General features: G+C 36.3%; 1 protein-coding gene and 1 long non-coding RNA gene across 3 annotated transcripts in view; both read left to right on the top strand.

The window, feature by feature from the left end:
- prkceb (protein kinase C, epsilon b) overlaps positions 1 to 17,048 on the top strand; it is a 135,285-nt gene extending 118,237 nt beyond the window's left edge. For both annotated transcript variants that reach the window (XM_048205602.1, XM_048205604.1), the window contains exons 12-15: positions 8,025 to 8,163; positions 9,497 to 9,685; positions 12,518 to 12,664; positions 15,364 to 17,048. In XM_048205602.1, coding sequence (XP_048061559.1) covers positions 8,025 to 8,163; positions 9,497 to 9,685; positions 12,518 to 12,664; positions 15,364 to 15,510 — 622 coding nt within the window. In that variant the 3' untranslated portion in view covers positions 15,511 to 17,048. The remainder of the gene's footprint in view (positions 1 to 8,024; positions 8,164 to 9,496; positions 9,686 to 12,517; positions 12,665 to 15,363) is intronic.
- Positions 17,049 to 18,958: 1,910 nt separating this feature from the next.
- LOC125277647 lies at positions 18,959 to 20,016 on the top strand. The gene is made up of 2 exons (XR_007186957.1): positions 18,959 to 18,997; positions 19,434 to 20,016. It is a non-coding gene; the product is annotated as an uncharacterized LOC125277647 (long non-coding RNA).
- The last annotated feature ends 689 nt before the right edge of the window (positions 20,017 to 20,705 follow it).

Raw genomic sequence — 20,705 nt, 5'->3', positions numbered from 1 at the left:
ATTAAGGTCTCTTTCTTGGGAAAGAGAGGAAAAACGACGTGACCAGGATGTGTTGGAAGGTAGACTACTGTAGGACAGGAGGGGATGGAGCGGTGGGGGGGGGGGGGGGGTGTGGACAGAAATAAGAGACAGATGGAGAGATGGACAATTCTGGAACATCTTGTGATATAGAAGCGCATGTGGGTAGAGGACAATACAGAGCAGCCGTTCACGTCTCATGAACTTTTTACCCTTCTTTTTATGCACCTACAGTAAAGATTAGACACACCTACTCATTCTTTTGTTTTACTATTTTTTTCACATTTTGGAATGATAGTAAATCTCAAATGGAAGTAGGTAAATTATGTAATGAAAAAATAAGGCTATAATTAAAATTAATTTAAGCTACAGAAGTGGCCAAAAGTGATATCCGACCTAGTAAAATCTTCACTCTTTATTCAAATATTATTAAAATTTTGTTTCAGATTTTGTAAGCATATTGTGTAGTTATGCTTGGAGTCAGTTGCTTATTTGTGAAATTTTGGCAATGAAACATGAATGTGTGGACATATTTTTTGGCGAGGCTCTCATACAAAGAAATTATGAATACATGCAAAAACAAGACAGAACCAATGAAATATTAATAACTGATTATGTTGTAGTCAGTGTATGCTTTTTCCTGAGCTTTTTTTTTTTTTTAAATAAAACCTTGTAGAACAAAGAAATGTATACAGGTTTGGAACAACTTGAGAGTGAGTAAATGACAACAAAATTTGCATTTTTGGGTGAACTATCCCTTTAACCAAGTTTAGTGTTTTGCTATTCCCTCATATTCAAAATATTAAAAAGAAAGAAAGAAAGAAAGAAAGAAAGAAAGAAAGAAAGAAAGAAAGAAAGAAAGAAAGAAAGAAAGAAAGAAAGAAAAAGAAAGAAAAATATATTTTTTCATATTTTGATGATTTAATCCAACTTGTAGGGTCATTAAAGACAAATATCCTACAACAGTTTCTAAAACCTTAACTCTTCAATCAAGAAGTGGATCTTAAAGTCCCCCTGTAGTAAATTATTTTTTCCCTTAAAACTCATCTTTGATCACCAAAATGACATATTTTTAAAGAAATTCAAGTGAAAAAAAAATCTTCATACCTTAAAATAGCTTGAATATAACTCTACATCCTAGCCTCATTTAATATACAGTACATGGATCAGTGAATATGCAAATTAGCCCCGCCTCCACTTGCTCACAGCAGCTTGGAGAGTATAGGCTACTGTTGCTGTAGTGACGACTGACGAGCAATTTGTTGTTTGTGTTGGATATTTAAGAAAAGCTTGCTTTGCTTCGTATATTCAGTTTGACAGCTCTGCAACTGAACTGAATATTTTCTGACGCTTAAATTGTGTTTTAAATTATGAATTGGTAAAACGCCTTTGCAAAACGTTTGGACTGCTCTCTCACTGAATCACCTGAAGTGATTTCTCAGTAAAACAGACAGTATCGAGAGAACAAGCAGCCGTTTTCCTCTGTGAACATGCACTACATTTATGTTTGACAATTTAGTTGCTTTTAGGACTTTTCAGATTTAAAAAAATGAAAATCCTGCAAGCGCCCGTGCCTTCTCCGTACATGAAATAAATGCACATCCTTGATTGAGCACGGATTTCCAGTGTATTTACTTGAACTTATCAGGTAGGGTTAATATCTATGTTTTGATCCATTCCAGAGGCGGCCAAAATCAGAATTTATAATGGACTGAAATTCACTGAATAGCTCTCTCAAAACTTGGCTTGCAAGGACACACTGACTGAATATGCACACGAATCACGGTCACACGCACACGCTAAAAGCAATATTGTTTTAGCTATGTTTTATAGTATTAAAATATTTCGGAGGACAAAAACATGAACTTTATTGGCTTTAGCCTACTTCAAGCCGGCTGTCACTTTACTTTGGCGTGAGCCCCTGTGCGCTCGCACACTTGGCACAGCCCTTGCACGGTTCTGTTATTCATTAATATGAATTAATATAATTAGCTTTTGCTTGACTACGTTATCAAACAGCTAATAATGTGTTGCTAATGTTACATAAACCATGTTCCTGTTCTTCATCTGAGAGGCAGACAGCTACCTTCTAACAATCAGTATCCTTACAAATGCTTTGAACAACACAGAATGTCAGTGGAGAAAGGCATATAGTTCATCATAACATCGTAATAGCCTCGCTGTATTGCTAAATCTACACAATTTTTCATATCAATAGAAAATTTACCGGGATAACCTGGCTTCTCTCGAGACTTTCCTGCTTCAGAGCAGTCATAGTTAGTGATATGCTAAAGCCTGCCGGCACGTTGTTGTGATTGGTTACAAGGTAGTCTGTGACGTCACAAACACCAACGATTTCAAACTGCGGGTTTTTGGTTTACTGCAGTTTTAAACATAAAATACTCAGCAGTATTGCTGACTTATGAATTTGCACATGGTTTGTCTTAAAGCATATTAAAAACACTACATAGACATATAAACAACATTAAAAACTTGATTTTCACCACAGGGGGTCTTTAAATTTGGGAAGTGGGTCTCTCATCGTGCATCTTTCCAACATTCATTACAAGCATTTTTCCACAATTCTGCATGTGGAATGAAGCCCCTCCTGCCAACTTTTCAGACTAACAGTAACGTACCGAGAACCAGGGTGCCTTTCTGAAAAGGAACAGTTGCGTAAGGGTTCCGACGCTCCCCTCCCTTTTCAGTGAGGATGGTTTTATGAAAACACCTTTGACTGAATGACATCCTGTGAAGTGATGTTGACATTCTTGTTGCAATCAACCATCAAACCCCAATCCAACTGGTTTCTTCCAACTCCTTGTTGTCTTTCATCAGTGGCACCTTATCATCTCGCTCTCTCCTTTTCTTTTTTTACTCTCTCTGTCTCTCTTTACCTTCCTCTTGTGCTGGTTAAATTCCCTCCACGGGTACATGATGTGCCCCAGTCTGTAATAGTAGAGCAAGCCCAATAAACCAGTGTTTCTCAAACTTTTTTGTCTTATGTATACCCATCTCCATCAGGAGTACTCAAATAATCCTGCAATCTGGCCAGAAATCTTTTGAACTTATACTGCATAATTAGAAATGCGCCGATTCAGGTTGCGGCCCCTTTAAATCGCGTGCTCCCCACCCCCTCCCGAGCTCTCGACTCTATCATTCCATAAACAAAGTTTACACAGCTAATATAACCCTCAAAATGGATCTTTACAAAGTGTTCGTCATGCATACTGCATGCATGTGTCGGATTATGTGAGTATTGTATTTATTTGAATGTTTACATTTGATTCTGAATGAGTTTGAGGCTGTACTCCATGGCTAATGGCTAATGCTACACTGTTGGAGAGATTTATAAAGAATGAAGTTGTGTTTATGAATTATACAGACTGCAAGTGTTTAATAATGAAAATAACGACGGCTCTTGTCTCCGTGAATACAGTAAGAAACAATGGTAACTTTAACCACATTTATCAGTACATTAGCAACATGCTAACGAAACATTTAGAAAAACAGTTTACAAATATCACTAAAAATATCATGTTATCATGGATCATGTCAGTTATTATTGCTCCATCTGCCATTTTTCGCTATTGTCCTTGCTTGCTTATCTAGTCTGATGATTCAGCTGTGCACAGATCCAGACGTTAATACTGGCTGCCCTTGTGTAATGCTTCGATCATGGGCTGGCATATGCAAATATTAGGGGTGTACATATTAATGATCCCGACTGTTACGTAACAGTCGGTGTTATGTTGAGATTCGCCTGTTCTTCGGAGGTCTTTTAAACAAATGAGATTTATATAAGAAGGAGGAAACAATGAGTTTGAGATTCACTGTATGTCATTTCCATGTACTGAACTCTTGTTATTTAACTATGCCAAGATAAATTCAATTTATAATTCTAGGGCACCTTTAAAGAAATCGCTTTTTAAGTACTACAACAAATGGCTGGTAGGGACTAAAACGAGCTTCTTCCCAGGTTATTGACATCACTAACCCTAAAATTTACATAAGCCCTGCCCCCGAGAACATGCAACAAAGGGGTGAGGCCATATTATTGCAATAAAGTACGCAACAATAGCATGTCATAAAAGCAAGATGACAACATAAGTTATAACCGTAATTAAACAAAACTATACCTGTTCTATCTTCATGCAGCATATATTCTCTGGTTCTGTAGGATCTTACAACAGTGTTACATCCACGCCTGTCCCGAACTCCGTTTCCCAGAATCCTCCCTGTTCATCACCTGCTTTCACTTCCCTCATCAGCCTTCCCGCCATTCCCTGGATTCCCTGCACCTGTTGTCATCGTCAGCACTCCCTTTAAGTTGGACTCACTCCTAGCACTCCCTGTCCATTCTTGTTGTTGTTATATTGTGTAAAGTATTGTGGCTGTTCTGTTCTTTGTCTGAATAAATACCTCTGTTTGTTAGAAGTCCGTATTTCGCCTCATCCCCACTGCAGCTACACTGCTGTTTGTAACAAACAGTTCCCACACAAGCGATTTATAGATTATCATGACAAAATATACTAATCAATGACTTTAAGAAAGTTAACTCTACATCAACTACATAAATTCATCAACTAACCATTCAGAAACGTCCTGTTGCATTTGACATGTGTTCACTTCTTCTCGAGTCTCTCCATCATTGTCTGAACAGTTTCTGACATTTTCAGTTAGTCTGTGTGAGGTAACCAGCACTGCTAACATGAGCTCTCGAAACTCCGCCCTCTTCTTGGGAGCAGCAGCTCATTTGCATTTGACACACAAAAATGGAGCGTTTTTGCTCACGCTCAAAAAGTGACAAATTTAACATGCTATAAAAAATGATCTGTGGGGTATTTTGAGCTAAAACTTCACACACACTTTGGGGACATCAGAGACTTATTTTACATCTTGTAAACGTGGCATTATATGACCCCTCTAAATATGCCAACGCAAATGTAGTTTCTGTGCTATCTATCAAACTGCATTAAAACTTATGAATTTTACTTTCCAAGTTTCATATTTTTTTTAATTAGCCTTAATCGAATATTTCACAGTTGTTCTGAGTTCAACATATGTACACCGTATAGAGATCAATCAATTTAATTTGATGGAAATTTTTCATGCGATCAGAATATGTACTACATGGTTAAACTATTTGCAATGTTACTCTTTTTTGCAGTGTAGCTCAGTTACATTTAAGAATAAATGGCACTTTTTTATGTCAGCACGTTTTACTAATTCATTCCCTCATTTTAAGTAAATTGTTCACACTATATATTAATGTGTTCCCTTGTTTTACTTGATTTTAATAATTAGTTCAACATGGCCACGTTTTACTAAAAAGACGTAACAAATTAAGCTGTGGGAACAAATTCTTAATTCAAGGCCATTATTTAACTAAAATGAGAGAACAAATTCTTAATTAGTTGCCACATTTGTCCGCATGTCATGTGGGGCTTCGTAATTAGAAGTATAAAGTATAAAAATTAAAGTATAAACATTTTTCACGTCAGGATTTGCCATAATCGGAGTGTCCCTTGTTGGCAAACACTATTTACACTAGCTCCGCCCACCAAAGTCTGGTTGGGTCACTCATGTTTTGAAAAGGACACGTGGAATTCAACGTCTTCGGTGGCGCAATGGTAGCGAGTAAGGTTCAAAGACTCGGCTTTTAACGTGATCGACGTGAGTTCGAATCCTGAATCTGCCTTTTGCCAAGCTCACATTTATTTTCAGCAAAAATGAAAATAATTTTCTAAAAGTGGAAATAAACTGCGAACGACTGTTTAATAATAGTAAAAGTGTTTATTGGGTAGGGTTAGGGGAAGGTGTAGGGAGGGTTTATATTCTCCCAATAAGGCAGCATCCATTTAATAATTTTAATAAATATAATCATTTACACTCTATGATATTATTGCATCCTGTTAATGTACAAAACAATACTGAGGTGGAAATAGTATCTGCCAATATATAAGTATATATAGCATCTAATTACTATTTACTCTTATTGCAAAGAACTGATACTTTTACATGGTGTAAATAGAATCTATCGCTATTTTCACCTAGTGTAAATAGCATATTGCTACGAAAATGCTGCTATTTTCACTTAGTGTAAATAGAATATATTGCTGTTTTCACTTAGTGTAAATAACATCTACAGCTATTTGCACTTAGTGTAAATAGCATCAGTCGCTATTGGCACTTAGTGCAAATAGCCCCTGTCTTAAATATTTCCTCTTTTTGTCCATTTTACTGGCCTAGCAGGTCAATTTACACTGCAATTCATTTTACTTAACATTAACATCCAATTAAATCTATTTTAGTGCAAATTATTCACCTCCACTATGGTCATCTAGTGAAGAGATATCTAACAGTCGTTTACTTCAAGCAATATATTTTAACAAGAAAAACATAGACACTGCTGGAAACTGACAAATTTAACTGAAGTGTGAACATGGTTGACAATCAGTCTACCGATAGCTATTTTTAACCATCAACGTACTATTACATTTAAAATGAACAATTTCAAGTGCAAGTTGAGCCTTTCTTTACATACGCACAACATTGAGAGAATTGTGATTTAATATGTTGTTTTATACAATTTGAAGATAAAAGTTTTGCATGAAATTGTCCTCTGTATCTTGATTTATTCAATTTCAACAGCTAAGAAAAAAATGCTTTTAAAATATCAATGTTTAAAATTGGAAACTTTTTGTTTGTTTGTTTTTGGCTTGATACTTTGACCTTTAATTGACTAAAATTCTGTCCGTGGGCACAGGCAGACATCAGAATATTAGTGTCCGCTTGATCAAATTAATATCAGGCATATAAGTGTCAGTAAATGATTCACCTGCTGTGTTGCAAGTGTTGCTTAATATTTGGATAGAGACATCCAGAATCTGAATCATGCATCAGTTATATCAGGATGTTTACAGTTTTTTTCGATTGCTAAACGACAGTGGGCACAACTGGAGTCACATGTGCAAAACTCTAACTACAGTCTGCACAGCAGCAGTTCATGTGGACCAAACTCTAGTTCGTTTTTCATTGCTTGAACACAGTTTTCAAAACTCTGCACACTTATCCCATGACTTTAACCACAACCTGCACAACACTGTGGATTTACAGCACTTTGTTCAAATGCTAACACACTGCTGTCAAAACTGTGAACCACACATTCAAAACAGAATAGATTTCAGCCTTGTGCCTTTCAAACACTGCTGATTGCAATTTTGCAGGATTAGCCCCTCAATTATTTGTTCGAATTACAGTATGTACTTTTAGTTTCTACCTTTTTTTTCTCATTACTGTAATTCCGTAAATTACTACAGACTATTGAAGCAAACTGCTCATTTTCATTTACCTTAAAGAACTGTTATGTTCTAAAAAATTAAATAAATCATGTGAAAGAATGTCACTCTTTTCTTTGAAGAAAATATTACTTTGTATGAAGTCACTGAAATTGTTCAAACTGTAAAGATGAAAAGTTAGTATTTTCTGTGTTGGAGTTTGATGCTAGTGTTTTTACTCTCAGTGTGTTCTGAGTGACAGTGTGTGTTATCACAGTGAGGGTTGTGCATAGTGTTTGGCTGCACTGAGCCTGTTTTGAGTCATGTGTTAACTGTTTAGCTCAGGTGACTGTTGGTAGTGCAGACTGTAGTTAGAGTTTTGCACATGTAGCTCCAGTTGTGCTCACTGTCATTTAGCAATCGAAAAAAACTGTAATATGGCAAAATGCTTTGCTCTTTTATTAAATTTCAATTAACGGTTAAGAATGCATGGTACACAATGTACGGTAGAAATTGAGATATAAAGATAGGTATGTTTTAAAGATAGAAATGTTGGTTTGATTCACCAGTTCAAACTGTCCGTTCCAGTTATTTCAAAGTTAACCTTTGCATTTGTGTCATTTTACTCCAAAATTCTTCCTGGAAGTCCCTTTTTCATGTAATACGAATGTTTTAGTATATGCTACATATGCTGTTTGTTACATTTGCTTCAATGTTTCTTTGCAGGGATTTAAAACTAGACAACATTCTGCTGGACGCAGAAGGTCACTGTAAACTGGCAGACTTCGGCATGTGTAAGGAGGGAATCCTGGATGGCATCACAACCACAACATTCTGTGGCACACCAGATTATATTGCCCCAGAGGTACAGTATTTCACACTCTCACAGACACAAATGCCCAGTAAACACTCGAAAGTCTCATTTTCTACGGCTTGGTTCTCATCAAAGCTATGAAATATTATTATTTATATTGTTTAAAGGGACAATATGAAGCTTTTGGCCCTCTAGTGGTTAAAAATCAAAACTGCATGCATTTTCTGGAAGAACATTGTTTTGGTTGTGCTTTGGTTGTGCGTGACTGTGCGAATGAAAATTAATTTTTCTCATGACCAAAAGAAGACATTCACTACTAGGCTTAAGAGATATAACCAGTGCTCGCTTGTTGTGACAACTAACCTATGCCACTCCCAAACCATAGACGTCAAAGTAGCCGGAGTAACTTTTCTATTTACAGATATGACGCAAGGGTGAGTAATGTATGTATGAATGTTGCAAAAGGTCTGCACTCTAAAATACAATTTATTGATTTAAAACAGGAGATACAAGGACAAACGTTTCGGCTGGTCTGTCTTCGTCAGTGTAACAATGTTTATATTAAACATATTGAAAATCATCAGGTGATAATTATCAAATAGCTTAATTGATTAAATAACAGACTTCAGTTCAACAACAGGTAAGTACAATGGGAACAATAACACATCAGGAAATACAGTCAAACCAAAAATTTTTCAGACACCTTGAACATTTCATTCATTAATACAGTTTATTCACTATAGTTAAAAAAAATGGTAATAAAATATGGCAAGATAACACTTAAGACACTTAACACACTTTAAAAAAACATGGTCAGTTCAAAGTGTCTGAATCATTTTTGGTTCCAAATTTGTATAAATTTTACTGGTAGACATGTATGAAGAATTTTTGGGTATAATATGTCACAGTTTACTTTATTTTGCTATCCTCACTTACATAAATGAACTACAGTGTCCTGCACCCACTGGTAAAAATCTATCAAAAATATGTTTGAATCATTTTTGGTTTGACTGTATGTGCCAATCATACATATTGCGCCCAAAGGAAGGAAGGGCGCAATATGTATGAACGGCACATATTGCCTGATGTGTTATTGTTCCCATGAATGTTTCATGAATGTTGCCCAATGACATTTTTTTTTTTAGTTTTTTAGAGATTTCCACTTTCGGTTTAGTCTTAGTTTTTCATTACATTCAGAAAACTCTGATATTACTTTCAAAGTTTTCATATTTAGTTTACAGTAATAACCATCAGTGGCTGCAGAACTTCACAGAGAACTGCTGGTTTTTCTCGCCAAATCAGCACAGAATAAGCGCTTTCAACCTCAGTTATTCTGTTGTAAGCTTCAAATGACTTTCGTTTTGTTGTGATTTGTCCTTTGCAGATCTTGCAGGAGCTTGAATATGGCCCATCAGTGGACTGGTGGGCTCTAGGTGTGCTGATGTACGAGATGATGGCCGGTCAGCCTCCTTTTGAAGCAGATAATGAAGACGACCTTTTTGAGTCCATTCTCCATGATGACGTCCTATATCCTGTGTGGCTTAGCAAAGAGGCCGTCAGCATTCTTAAAGCGGTACGTGTCCATTCTTAAGGAATTTCCTAAGAATGAATTATTATTAAAGACATTGGCAAATAAAACATTTTTGTATATCTCTTGCCAACTCTTAAAGGGTTAGTTCACCCAGAAATGAAAATAATGTCATTTATTACTCACCGTCATGTCGTTCTACACCCGTAAGACCTTCGCTCATCTTTGGAACGCAAATTAAGATATTGTTGATGAAATCCGACGGCTCAGTGAGACCTCCATTGCCAGCAATGTTACTGCACCTCTCAAGATCCATAAAGGTACTAAAAACATATTTGAAACAGTTCATGTGACTTCAGTGGTTCTATCTTAATATTATAAAGCGACGAGAATACTTTTTGTGCGCCAAAAAAAAAAAAAAAGACTTTTTAACAATATCTATATGGGCCGATTTTATCACTGCTTCAGAGCTTTACGAATCGAATCAGTGAAATGGAGTGCCAGAATTTCAGCAGTTTAGCCGTTTGATAGGAGATCCGAATCACTAATTCAAAACAAAAGATTCATAAAGCTCAGAAGCTTCATGAAGCAGTGTTTTGAAATCAGCCCATATAGATATTGTTGAAAATTCTTTATTTTGTTTTTTTGGCACACAAAAAGTATTCTTATCGCTTTATAATATTAAGAACTACTGAACTCACATGAACTGTTTCAAATATGTTTTTAGTACCTTTATGGATCTTGAGAGGTGCAGTAACATTGCTGGCAATGGAGGCCTCACTGAGCCATCAACAATATCTTAATTTGTGTTCCGAAGATGAACGAAGGTCTTACGGGTGTAGAACGACATGAGGGTGAGTAATAAATGACATTATTTTCATTTTTGGGTAAACTAACCCTTTAACCTTTGCTCTTACTACTCTCTGCTTGCTCTCTAACTCTTCTGGAAAGAACAATTGTGATTGGTTAAGTAACAGAAGAGCAAAAGAACATGACAGCTCAGAAAAATGACTCTTCTTCTGGGAAAAGAACAGATTGTTTGTGTTCTCTGCTGGATTTTTGGATTGTGTAATCTCAGAGGTCTCATTCAGGATGAGCAGTCCACCATTACAAGGGTTCCTCCATTTTGTAACTGTACAAATTGGTTAAGTGCATATAAAAACAGCTGAGGAACCTTTTATTGCTCAGAGGCTCGTTTCAATTATATATCTACTTTGTCTCCAATGTTACTTCTAAAATGCTTTTGGAAACTTCAAAATAGACACAAATTGTTGACGGACAGTAAAAGTATCGAGCTATAAAATGAATCTGAATGGCACAGCTCAGTTATTTGATGTTCAAGGAATTTAAAAGAGAGTTTTATTTCTGAACCTCTATGGGAGACCATTCAGACAAAATGTTATCATTTACTCACTCATATGATTTTATTTCTTCTATGAAACAAATAATGAGATATTTTATATTATTTTGCAGCTCTTTTTTCCATAAAAAGGAAAACAAAAATACATAAAAAAACAGAAGTACCACAAGTCCATACAACTTGTGTGCTATGTTCTGGTTCTTTTCAATTAACTAGATTACCTGGTTCACATTGGACTGAACAGTTAAATCTCCCAGTTTTTTTTTTTTTTTTTTTTTATTTTAGTTCCAAAGAATCAGGTAGGTCAAACAGGATTGGAATGACACAAGGGACAAGGGTGAATAAATGATGACAGATGATGATTCCTAAATGATGACAGATGATGATTCCTTCCAGCAAAAGTCTCAGCTTGTTCTCCATTTCATATTGTTGTCTAAGAGAAACAAATGCAATATTAAAGCTATTCCAGTGAGCAGTGTCTTTTCAGTCAATACACATTGCTCGTACAGTATTTATTTGTCTGGCTAGTTTGACTTGTTTCTCTGTGTGTATTTGTCTGCATGACTGCTTGTGCTCTTTAGCATTTTTTGAGTTTCCTGCTTTACACTCATAGCCAGTGTTCAGAGTGCAGGCAAAAGTGGCCCAACATTTTTTTCATCATATTTGACTCGGAACCGTGATCTCTTTTCATTTCTGATTTAGGCCACTTCCATATGCGGTCCTAAATCAGATAGAAGCCTGATATTTTGCAATGTGACCTCAGTCTGAACAGTCATGTCAGAATTCAAGCGATTTTTACATCAATCTAGATTGACGTTTTTTACAATTTTGTCATTTTGGTCACAGTACATACTGGTAGTTCATTGGTCACTTGGTTAATATGAAAGACACCTGCGAAGGTAGTCTGTGGAGGGACAGTGAGGTGGTAGAACTCATAAGCAGTGTTAGGGAAAGTTACCTTTAAAAGTAATGCATTATTGCATTACTTTTTCTGAAAACGAATGCGTTACATTACTTTTGCGTTAATTTTTCTCACCTGGGCTGGTGAGAAAAAGTATATATATATATATATATATATATATATATATATATATATATATATATGTGTGTGTGTGTGTGTGTGTGTGTGTGTGTGTGTGTGTGTGTGTGTGTGTGTGTTTTGTGTGTCGCCTTTTTCCTTCACATGTCCAAGATTTACTTTGGCTGTCCTTTGCCCATTTGTAAAGCCTTGTGGGAAACGCAGTCTGTTTGTCTTGGATAGTGTCATGCACACTGCGATCTGTCTTACTGGCACTGTGGTCACATGACCTATGGTCACCCTAGGTCACCCTTCCACAGGATGCATTCTTACATCACACATACATCACACAATCATCATTGACCATCCCCAACTCAACATAATGCATATAAACACAGCCTCTGTCCTCTGGTTAACATGTCTGCTGTCAGCATCTTTACCCAGTTCTTTGATATTTTGCTTTTCTAATTGTTTCTTCTTTCTTTGCACCATTGTTTAGTTCATGACAAAGAGCCCCAGTAAGCGGTTGGGTTGTGTTGTGTCCCAAGGACTGGAGGAAGCTATTAAAGTGCATCCATTCTTCAAAGAGATTGATTGGGTGCTTCTGGAACAGAGGAAGATCAAGCCGCCATTCAAACCACGTATTGTGAGTATCATAATGTGTGAGATACTGAGGACAGTCACTCTGTTACAAAATCTAGTGCGCTGCCTACGTAAGGCATCATGCAAGGTGGATGACATGGCTATGCTGACTTCTTAAGGTAAATTCTAAGGCAGACTCCTTCCTCCAGAAGTCAATCCCAGAATGCTTTGCAATGTTTAAAAAAAAGCAAGATATATGTTGAAAATGTTGAAGTTGCTGCCCACACTACAGATTCCATTTAAATTCTGCCTTAAGGTGCAGTCATATTCGTGCAGTTTCACAGGCTGAAAAAGGTATATTGTCTATTGACACTAGTGTAGCGATCTATGACGCAATGCGGTGAATACATGTGACCAACTTGAACCCGTCGTGAAATCTGTGTGGGGAAATCTTTCGCCCTCATGTAAAATTCACAAATGCTTGGACTCCTATGGAAATGACTAGATTTCACCCATGAAAATATACTGAACAATGAAAAATGTGGCCGCACCTTAAATAAAGCCATTTTGTGTTTACGTATAACACTAACCTGGCTTGACAATACTTGTGTGGACAAGTCATTTGTCGAAATGCTGCTGCAAAGTGACAAAATAACAACCAATTATAATGTATTTAATGTTTAATAGTGTGCAACAATTGGGTTCTATAAGTAAAAATCCCATTCACTTTATTCATAGAGTAAATTGATTTTGAACAATATCTTATAAACCTTGAAACTAAAGACAGACCTACTTTAAGCTACAAGGGTATATACTTATATATTTATTGATTGAAACATTGCTGTTTTATTTAGCAAAGAAATTAAACATTGTGTAGATTTTTTGGACCAATGAAATGTCACTTTGGCTGGGAACTAACCATTGAGATGCAACAGAGATACTGATGTTTTTTTAGATGTTTTTTTTGTTTTGTTTGTTTTTTGCGTTTACAACTAGTTAGGGGAATCAAAATCTGATTGTTATTTAGCAATTAGGATATACTGCTTGACGCTTTATCACATTGTGTCTGGTTAGGACACATTTTTGTAGATTGGCTGGTTCATCACAGACATAAACATGGGCCACTCCAAATGCAGTTATCCAGAACATTACAGTACTTAGACCCTCATGGTTCTTTGAAGTGTTTGTGTCACATGTCTGTTTTTGTTAGTGTGAACAGTGGGATATCTGAGATGCTCTCGAACTCTCAGCACACATCAGACGCTGTACTTTGATACAGACATGTATGCTGGCTGCTGTAAGTGTGTGTGGAATGTATCTCAGATAGTGTGAGAAGGGGCATATCTGTCCGCCCCATTATCGCGCCTGCTCACAAGGCTGATGAGAGTCCTTAGAGGGTGCGAGGGAAAGAGCAGTTTGGGAGAGTAGAAAAAACAAAGGGAAAAAAACATGCACAAATATATTTTTTTTTACATTTAAACAAGGTGAAATTTCTTTACTGGACCAGTAAGGCAAAGTGATTACCAAGAAAAACTGATTGCCGATCCATGATATAAAAATATAGAAGTATGTGAATACATGTTTGGGCAGTGGCGTCTGCTTCTGAGGTTTGTTCTATCATGTAATGGAGTCATGTGATCCCTGCACAAGCTTCCGTGTTTAACCATACATGCGCTCCATGGCTGCATCTGTAGAACCCAAATTCCCAACTATATAGTAGGTGAAAAATAGTATTCATAAAACAGCTGGCAAAAAGGTATGACCGGGTATGATATATATATATGTGTGTGTGTATATATATATATATATATATATATATATATATATATATATATATATATATATATATATATATGTGTGTGTGTGTATGTATATATATATATATGTGTGTGTGTGTGTGTATGTATGTATGTGTATATATATATATATATATATATATATATATATATACTACAAATATTTTACAACACACTTATGCATGTACTGTCTGTAGTAAGTGTAACTCTGAACCAAATAAAGACCAAAGTCATTATGATGAATGGAGAAGTGTTTTCCAATCATCATAGTGTTTTACATAGAGCACATCAGTGTTCAACTGGTTCTTATAAATGTCTATTCATATGATGGTTTGTGTGTGTCATTTGAAAACAAAATACCATTTTGAGAAGAAAGAACATTGTTTTGACTGTAAAGTTTCATTTTGCAGGAGAATTGAGGGGTTTTGCCCATTGTGTGTGAGTTGTTTGATTTGTGTGTAGAGTTCTGAGAGTATGAGGCATGCTTTCAAAAAATGTGTGTAAACAATCAAGAAAAACTGTAAAACAGAAAACAGCAAAAAGCAACACAAAGGTCAAAGACAATTATTAAGTGCATAGGAAAACAACTGAAAACTTGTTTCAAATGTTCTTCCTTAAATATTTCAATACTGTTGTTTTACTGAGTGAGAATTTGCTTCTGATGATTCATTAAGAGAACGGTCCCAATGGATGTGAATCAATTCAAGCCGTTTTGCAAACCACTTTAGACAATTCACTGAAAATAATATTAATTCTCAAATGAATGGCATCGCTGGTTCAATCGACAGAAATATGGGACACACATAATAACTGCTGAAATATTGGCAAGGAAAACATTTCTCAGGTCAGTTGTAGTGCTTATGGTGCACACAGCTGAAGGCCCCACTGTGTTTGGATGTATGTGCAGGTGTGTTTTTGTGTGTTATTGTCCTGAAATGAATTACACTTTCTCCTTTTCCATCCACAGAAAACCAAAAGAGATGTCAACAATTTTGACCAGGACTTCACCCGTGAGGAGCCGGTGCTCACCCTGGTAGAAGACGCCATTATCAAGCAAATCAACCAGGACGAGTTCAAAGGCTTCTCTTACTTCGGTGATGAGACCCTGTCTTAAAACTACAACCTCCATCTCCTGCACTGTACTTCGCACACAAGTGTGGTGCGAAGGCTGTGAATGCCCACAAGCTCATCCTTAGACCATCATTTACCAAGAATTTGATGCTTTATTTTTTAAAGTAGAGAGTCTTTACTGCTGACCCCCCCCCCCCCCCAAAAAAAAAAAAAAAAAAACATACACAAATCCTCACACATTTCCGCCAAATGAAACAGAGTAATATTTATTTAATGTATGTAAAAACACTGAGCTATACTTAGAGTAGCTCATGTGACATCACTAAAGCAGCTGGATAGAGCTCATTAGAATCTAATGAAAGCCATTTTTTATGTTTCATTTCTTCTCCCATAATGCAGTGTATCAGCGTAATGGTACCACTGAAGTCAACATATTTACATGAGAACTGTTTTGAAATGCAAAAACCAAATGTAAAGAACCAGTGATTGTACTGCAGATGTGATGCTTATAATAGTGTGAATTGGGAGTTTTAAAGCACTCAGCATTGGGATCTGATCACGTGATGGTCTGATAGCCAGAGACAGTGATTGGAGGGTACTGGGAAGGTGATGCACAGACTCAGAACTGCCTTTCATGAGACCATCGCGCCGTTTCCATTTGAAACAGCAGTGTTGACATATACTCATGTCACCAAAACAAGTGTTGTGTGTCTGTGTGTGTGTGTGTGTGTGTGTGTGTGCGCGCTCATATATACTGGAGGGAAAGGTTACAAAATGTCCCTCTTTAGTGTTACATTGTGTGTGTGTGTTTTCATTATATTACTGGATTGTTTTGTTGCTAGGATATGGAAATTGTTGATTTCTCTACAATGCAACAAGACCCATTGTTATGATTGGATCAGGACAGTAGCCAATCATGTCTATTCAGTCTACAGTACATACATGTCCTGATTACCCGATTGTTAGCCTGTGAACTTTGAAAATAGACTAATCATCTACTGCATGGTTATGCCTATTATGGATATTCTTGTGTATTATTAGAATATGAGAAACAGTTATGTGCAATGTTCTCTCTGTGTGTGTGTGTGTGTGTGTGTGTGTGTGTGTGTGTGTGTGTATGTGTGCGTTGACCCCCCCCCCCCCCCCCCTCCTTCCCTCCTTCCCTCCTTCCCTCCTCACTCCTCCCTCCCTCCATCTCACCTTCTGATTCAATGTCAATGATTTCAACTGTATGTTTTGGTTGCTAATTGTTAGGTTGTCAGGTCATGCACAGGTCCTTTATTTCAGCTGCTACAGCCTCTGTCTTTCATATACTCTAGTTAGACAAAGAGACAAAATATTAAGCTCCTGTGGCAAAAAAAGTTAAATGCAGACAAATGATCTTCCATTCTAAATATAGCACAACCTTAGACTTTCTCCCAATCTGACACCTGTGATGCAAGCAAGACTAGTAACATTTTTAAAGAAAGTCTAATCAGTTCATTTAATAATACAAACCGAATTCCGGAAATGTTAGGACGTTTTTTAAATTTGAATAAAATGAAAACTAAAAGACTTTCAAATCACATGAGCCAATATTTTCTTCACAATAGAACATAGATAACATAACAAATGTTTAAATGGAGAAATTTTACAATTTTATGCACAAAATGAGCTCATTTTAAATTTGATGCCTGCTACAGGTCTCAAAATAGTTGGGACGGGGACATGTTTACCATGGTGTAGCATCTCCTCTTTTTTTCAAAACAGTTTGAAGATGTCTTGGCATTGAGGTTATGAGTTTCTGGAGTTTTGGTGTTGGAATTTGGTCCCATTCTTGCCTGATAGAGGTTTCCAGCTGCTGAAGAGTCTGTGGTTGTCTTTTGTTTAATGATGCGCCAAATGTTCTCTATAGGTGAAAGATCTGGAATGCAGGCAGGCCAATTCAGCACCCGGACTCTTCTACGACGAAGCCATGCTGTTGTAATAGCTGCAGTATGTGGTTTTGTATTGTCCTGCTGAAATACACAAGGCCTTCCCTGAAATAGACGTCGTCTTGAGGGGAGCATATGTTGCTCTAAAACCTTTATATACCTTTCAGCATTCATAGTGCCTTCCAAAACATGCAAGCTGCCCATACCGTATGCACTTATGCACCCCCATACCATCAGAGATGCTGACTTTTGAACTGAATGCTGATAACATGCTGGAAGGTCTCCCTCCTCTTTAGCCCTGAGGACACGGCATCCGTGATTTCCAAAAGAATGTCAAATTTGGACTCGTCTGACCATAGAACACTTTTCCACTTTGAAACAGTCCATTTTATATGAGCCTCGGCCCACAGGACACGACGGCGCTTCTGGACCATTTTCAGATATGGCTTCCTTTTTGCATGATAGAGCTTTAAGTTGGCATCTGCAGATGGCACGGCAGATTGTGTTTACCGACAGTGGTTTCTGGAAGTATTCCAGGGCCCATTTAGTAATGTCATTGACAGAATCATGCCGATGAGTGATGCAGTGTCATCTGAGGGCCCAAAGACCACGGGCATCCAATAAAGGTCTTCGGACTTGTCCCTTACGCACAGAGATGTTATGCACTGTAGATGATGAGATTTGCAAAGCCTTTACAATTTGACGTTAAGGAACATTGTTTTTAAAGTATTCCACAATCTTTTTACGCACTCTTTCACAGATTGGAGAGCCTCTGCCTCTCTAAGACATCCCTTTTATAGCTAATCATGTTACAGACCTAATATAAATTAACTTAATTAGTTGCTAGATGTTCTCCCAGCTGAATCTTTTTTTAAATTTCTTGCTTTTTCAGCCATTTGTTGCCCCCGTGCCAACTTTTTTGAGACCTGTAGCAGGCATCAAATTTGAAATGAGCTCATTTAGTGGATAAAAGTGTAAAATTTCTCAGATTAAACATTTGTTATATTATCTATGTTCTATTGTGAATAAAATATTGGCTCATGTGATTTGAAAGTCTTTTAGTTTTCATTTTATTCAAATTTAAAAAATGTCCCAACATTTCCTTAATTCAGGTTGTAAACAGAATAGATAATAGCGCATTTGTAAAAAATGCAACATAATCTTTTTGTTTGAGATATTTTTTCTTAGTCTTTTTGCATAGGCTCTTGCCAACACCGAGCTTTAAAGTCAACATGAAATCCAAACCGATTGTTTATATTTTTTTAAAGTCACCATGAAATCAAAATAAACATTTCTTATTTTTAATGGAATATTGCAGAATATTTATATTTATTATAAATTATTTATTCATGCACATCATGATTTTTAAACAATTCATGTGCCCTCATAAACTTTAATCAAAATAACTTCCCTTCCCTCTTGCAACGACATCTCTTCTCTGATGACGTGAGGGCGGGACAACCTGTCACTCACATGACATCACAGCAATAGCAAACCACAACCATCCAATCAGTTCCCTATTGACAAAATCAAGTCCCACCCTACACTTTTTTATTTCTTGTTCAAGAAGCAGTTTCACTCGTATGGAGCCCCACACATGACATGCAGGGAAAAAAGGTAAATCTTTTTACTTAAATCGATTTACTTAATCATGCGCACAATTTACTAATTTGTTCCTTAGATTTACTTAATCGTGCACATGATTTACTAATTTGTTCCTTTGATTTACTTAATCGTACATTTACTATTAAGTAATAAGAAATAGTAAAAAGATTTACTATTTCTTTCCATTGATTTGCTAAATCGTGCGGATGATTTACTATTTCGTTCCCTTGATTTGCTAAATCATGCGCAAGATTTACTAATTGCTTCCCTCGATTTATAACGTGAGCATGATTTAGCAAATTTTAGGGAACAAATTAGTAAATCATGCGCACGCCTATTAAGTCATGTGCTGCATATTTTACAGATTATTTAGATTTTTTTATTTTATTATTTTTTTTTTTTACATTACTGTTTTTTACATTTCATTTGCTTGGTTGTTTTCTCAAAGCATGTTTGGCCTTATTTGTGCCCTTCTGAACCGGCGTCTAATGGCCTGGACGGAGTAAAAACGGAAACCCACACAGCTACACCTGCCAAATACCTGTGCCCTGATGCGCAATTTACATTGTTATTTTGGACTTCATGAGTGACATGTTTATTATTATTTTATTTTTTTTCTGTTTTTGAAATGACTCTAGGAAACACGTTGACGTTCAAGTGTGTTCAAGTCAGTTAGATGAAAAAGTACCTCTCTGGTGAAACGTGAATCTGTGTATCACAAAGGAATACATATTTGTACATACAGAGGTACAGTGCATATTAATATAAGTTATATAAGTGTTTTATGTCACTGTAAGTATCATAAATGTATATGTATTTCTTTTTTATTGTATTTTGCAGCTTCATATGTACAGTATGTCATAAGACATAAATGTTTTTTTTTTTGTTTTTTTTGTTTTTTTTTTACATCTGCCATTAGTCACTGTCATGTCATTATTTGCATTTTACTATGTGCCAAATGTACTGTTCTCAAAGGATGTGAATGTGCATTGTTTGGTTTGTAACCTATTAAATAAGATGTCAGAAATTAACCAAACTGTTTGAAGTCCAAATTAGTCTCCAGATGCACAGTACTGTAGCTGAGATGACATATATGCATATATCCCCTAATGGGAGGCAGCCAAAAGAGAGAGAGAAATAATTTAATCATTGAAATAAATAATGAATTAATGAACAAACAAACTGTAGAGGAGATAGTAGGAAGAACAAACAGCTAAGGATGAGAAAAATGAGAGAGTGACCCTACAGAGAGTTTTGGTCATCATGACCAAAACAAAGAGTGAAGGATTTGTCCTGTCACATGCTCAAAACTTTCTAGCAGTTGAATAATCTGAACTGCTCTTTGAGCAACTGTGCTTAAGAACGAAATTTAAAGTTGCATTGTGCTATATTTTGAGAATAACTGACTGCTCAAGGATAGGATAGATATAGTTGTTTAAGATGAGTGTTATATTTATCCTCCTGGGACCCAGGAATATACTTTTGTCCTCTGTAGTGGACATAATATTTTAGTGATTTTCTCTGACATCATGTCACAGTTTTAACTCATGAGTCCTGTAAAGAGCACATTCAGGGCTTTGCAGAGATACCAAATTTTTGGAGGTTTCACCTTGACAACAACAAATCAAAATTAGCACTCTTATGGAAAATGATAATATTTTGTAATTATCATTTAAATCAGATTATTTTTCAAATTGTTTGTTATAAATCAACATCTCTG

Source organism: Megalobrama amblycephala, linkage group LG10 (genome assembly GCF_018812025.1).
Source record: "Megalobrama amblycephala isolate DHTTF-2021 linkage group LG10, ASM1881202v1, whole genome shotgun sequence".
NCBI lineage: Eukaryota > Metazoa > Chordata > Actinopteri > Cypriniformes > Xenocyprididae > Megalobrama > Megalobrama amblycephala.
This window is presented reverse-complemented; position numbering and strand designations above follow the sequence as displayed.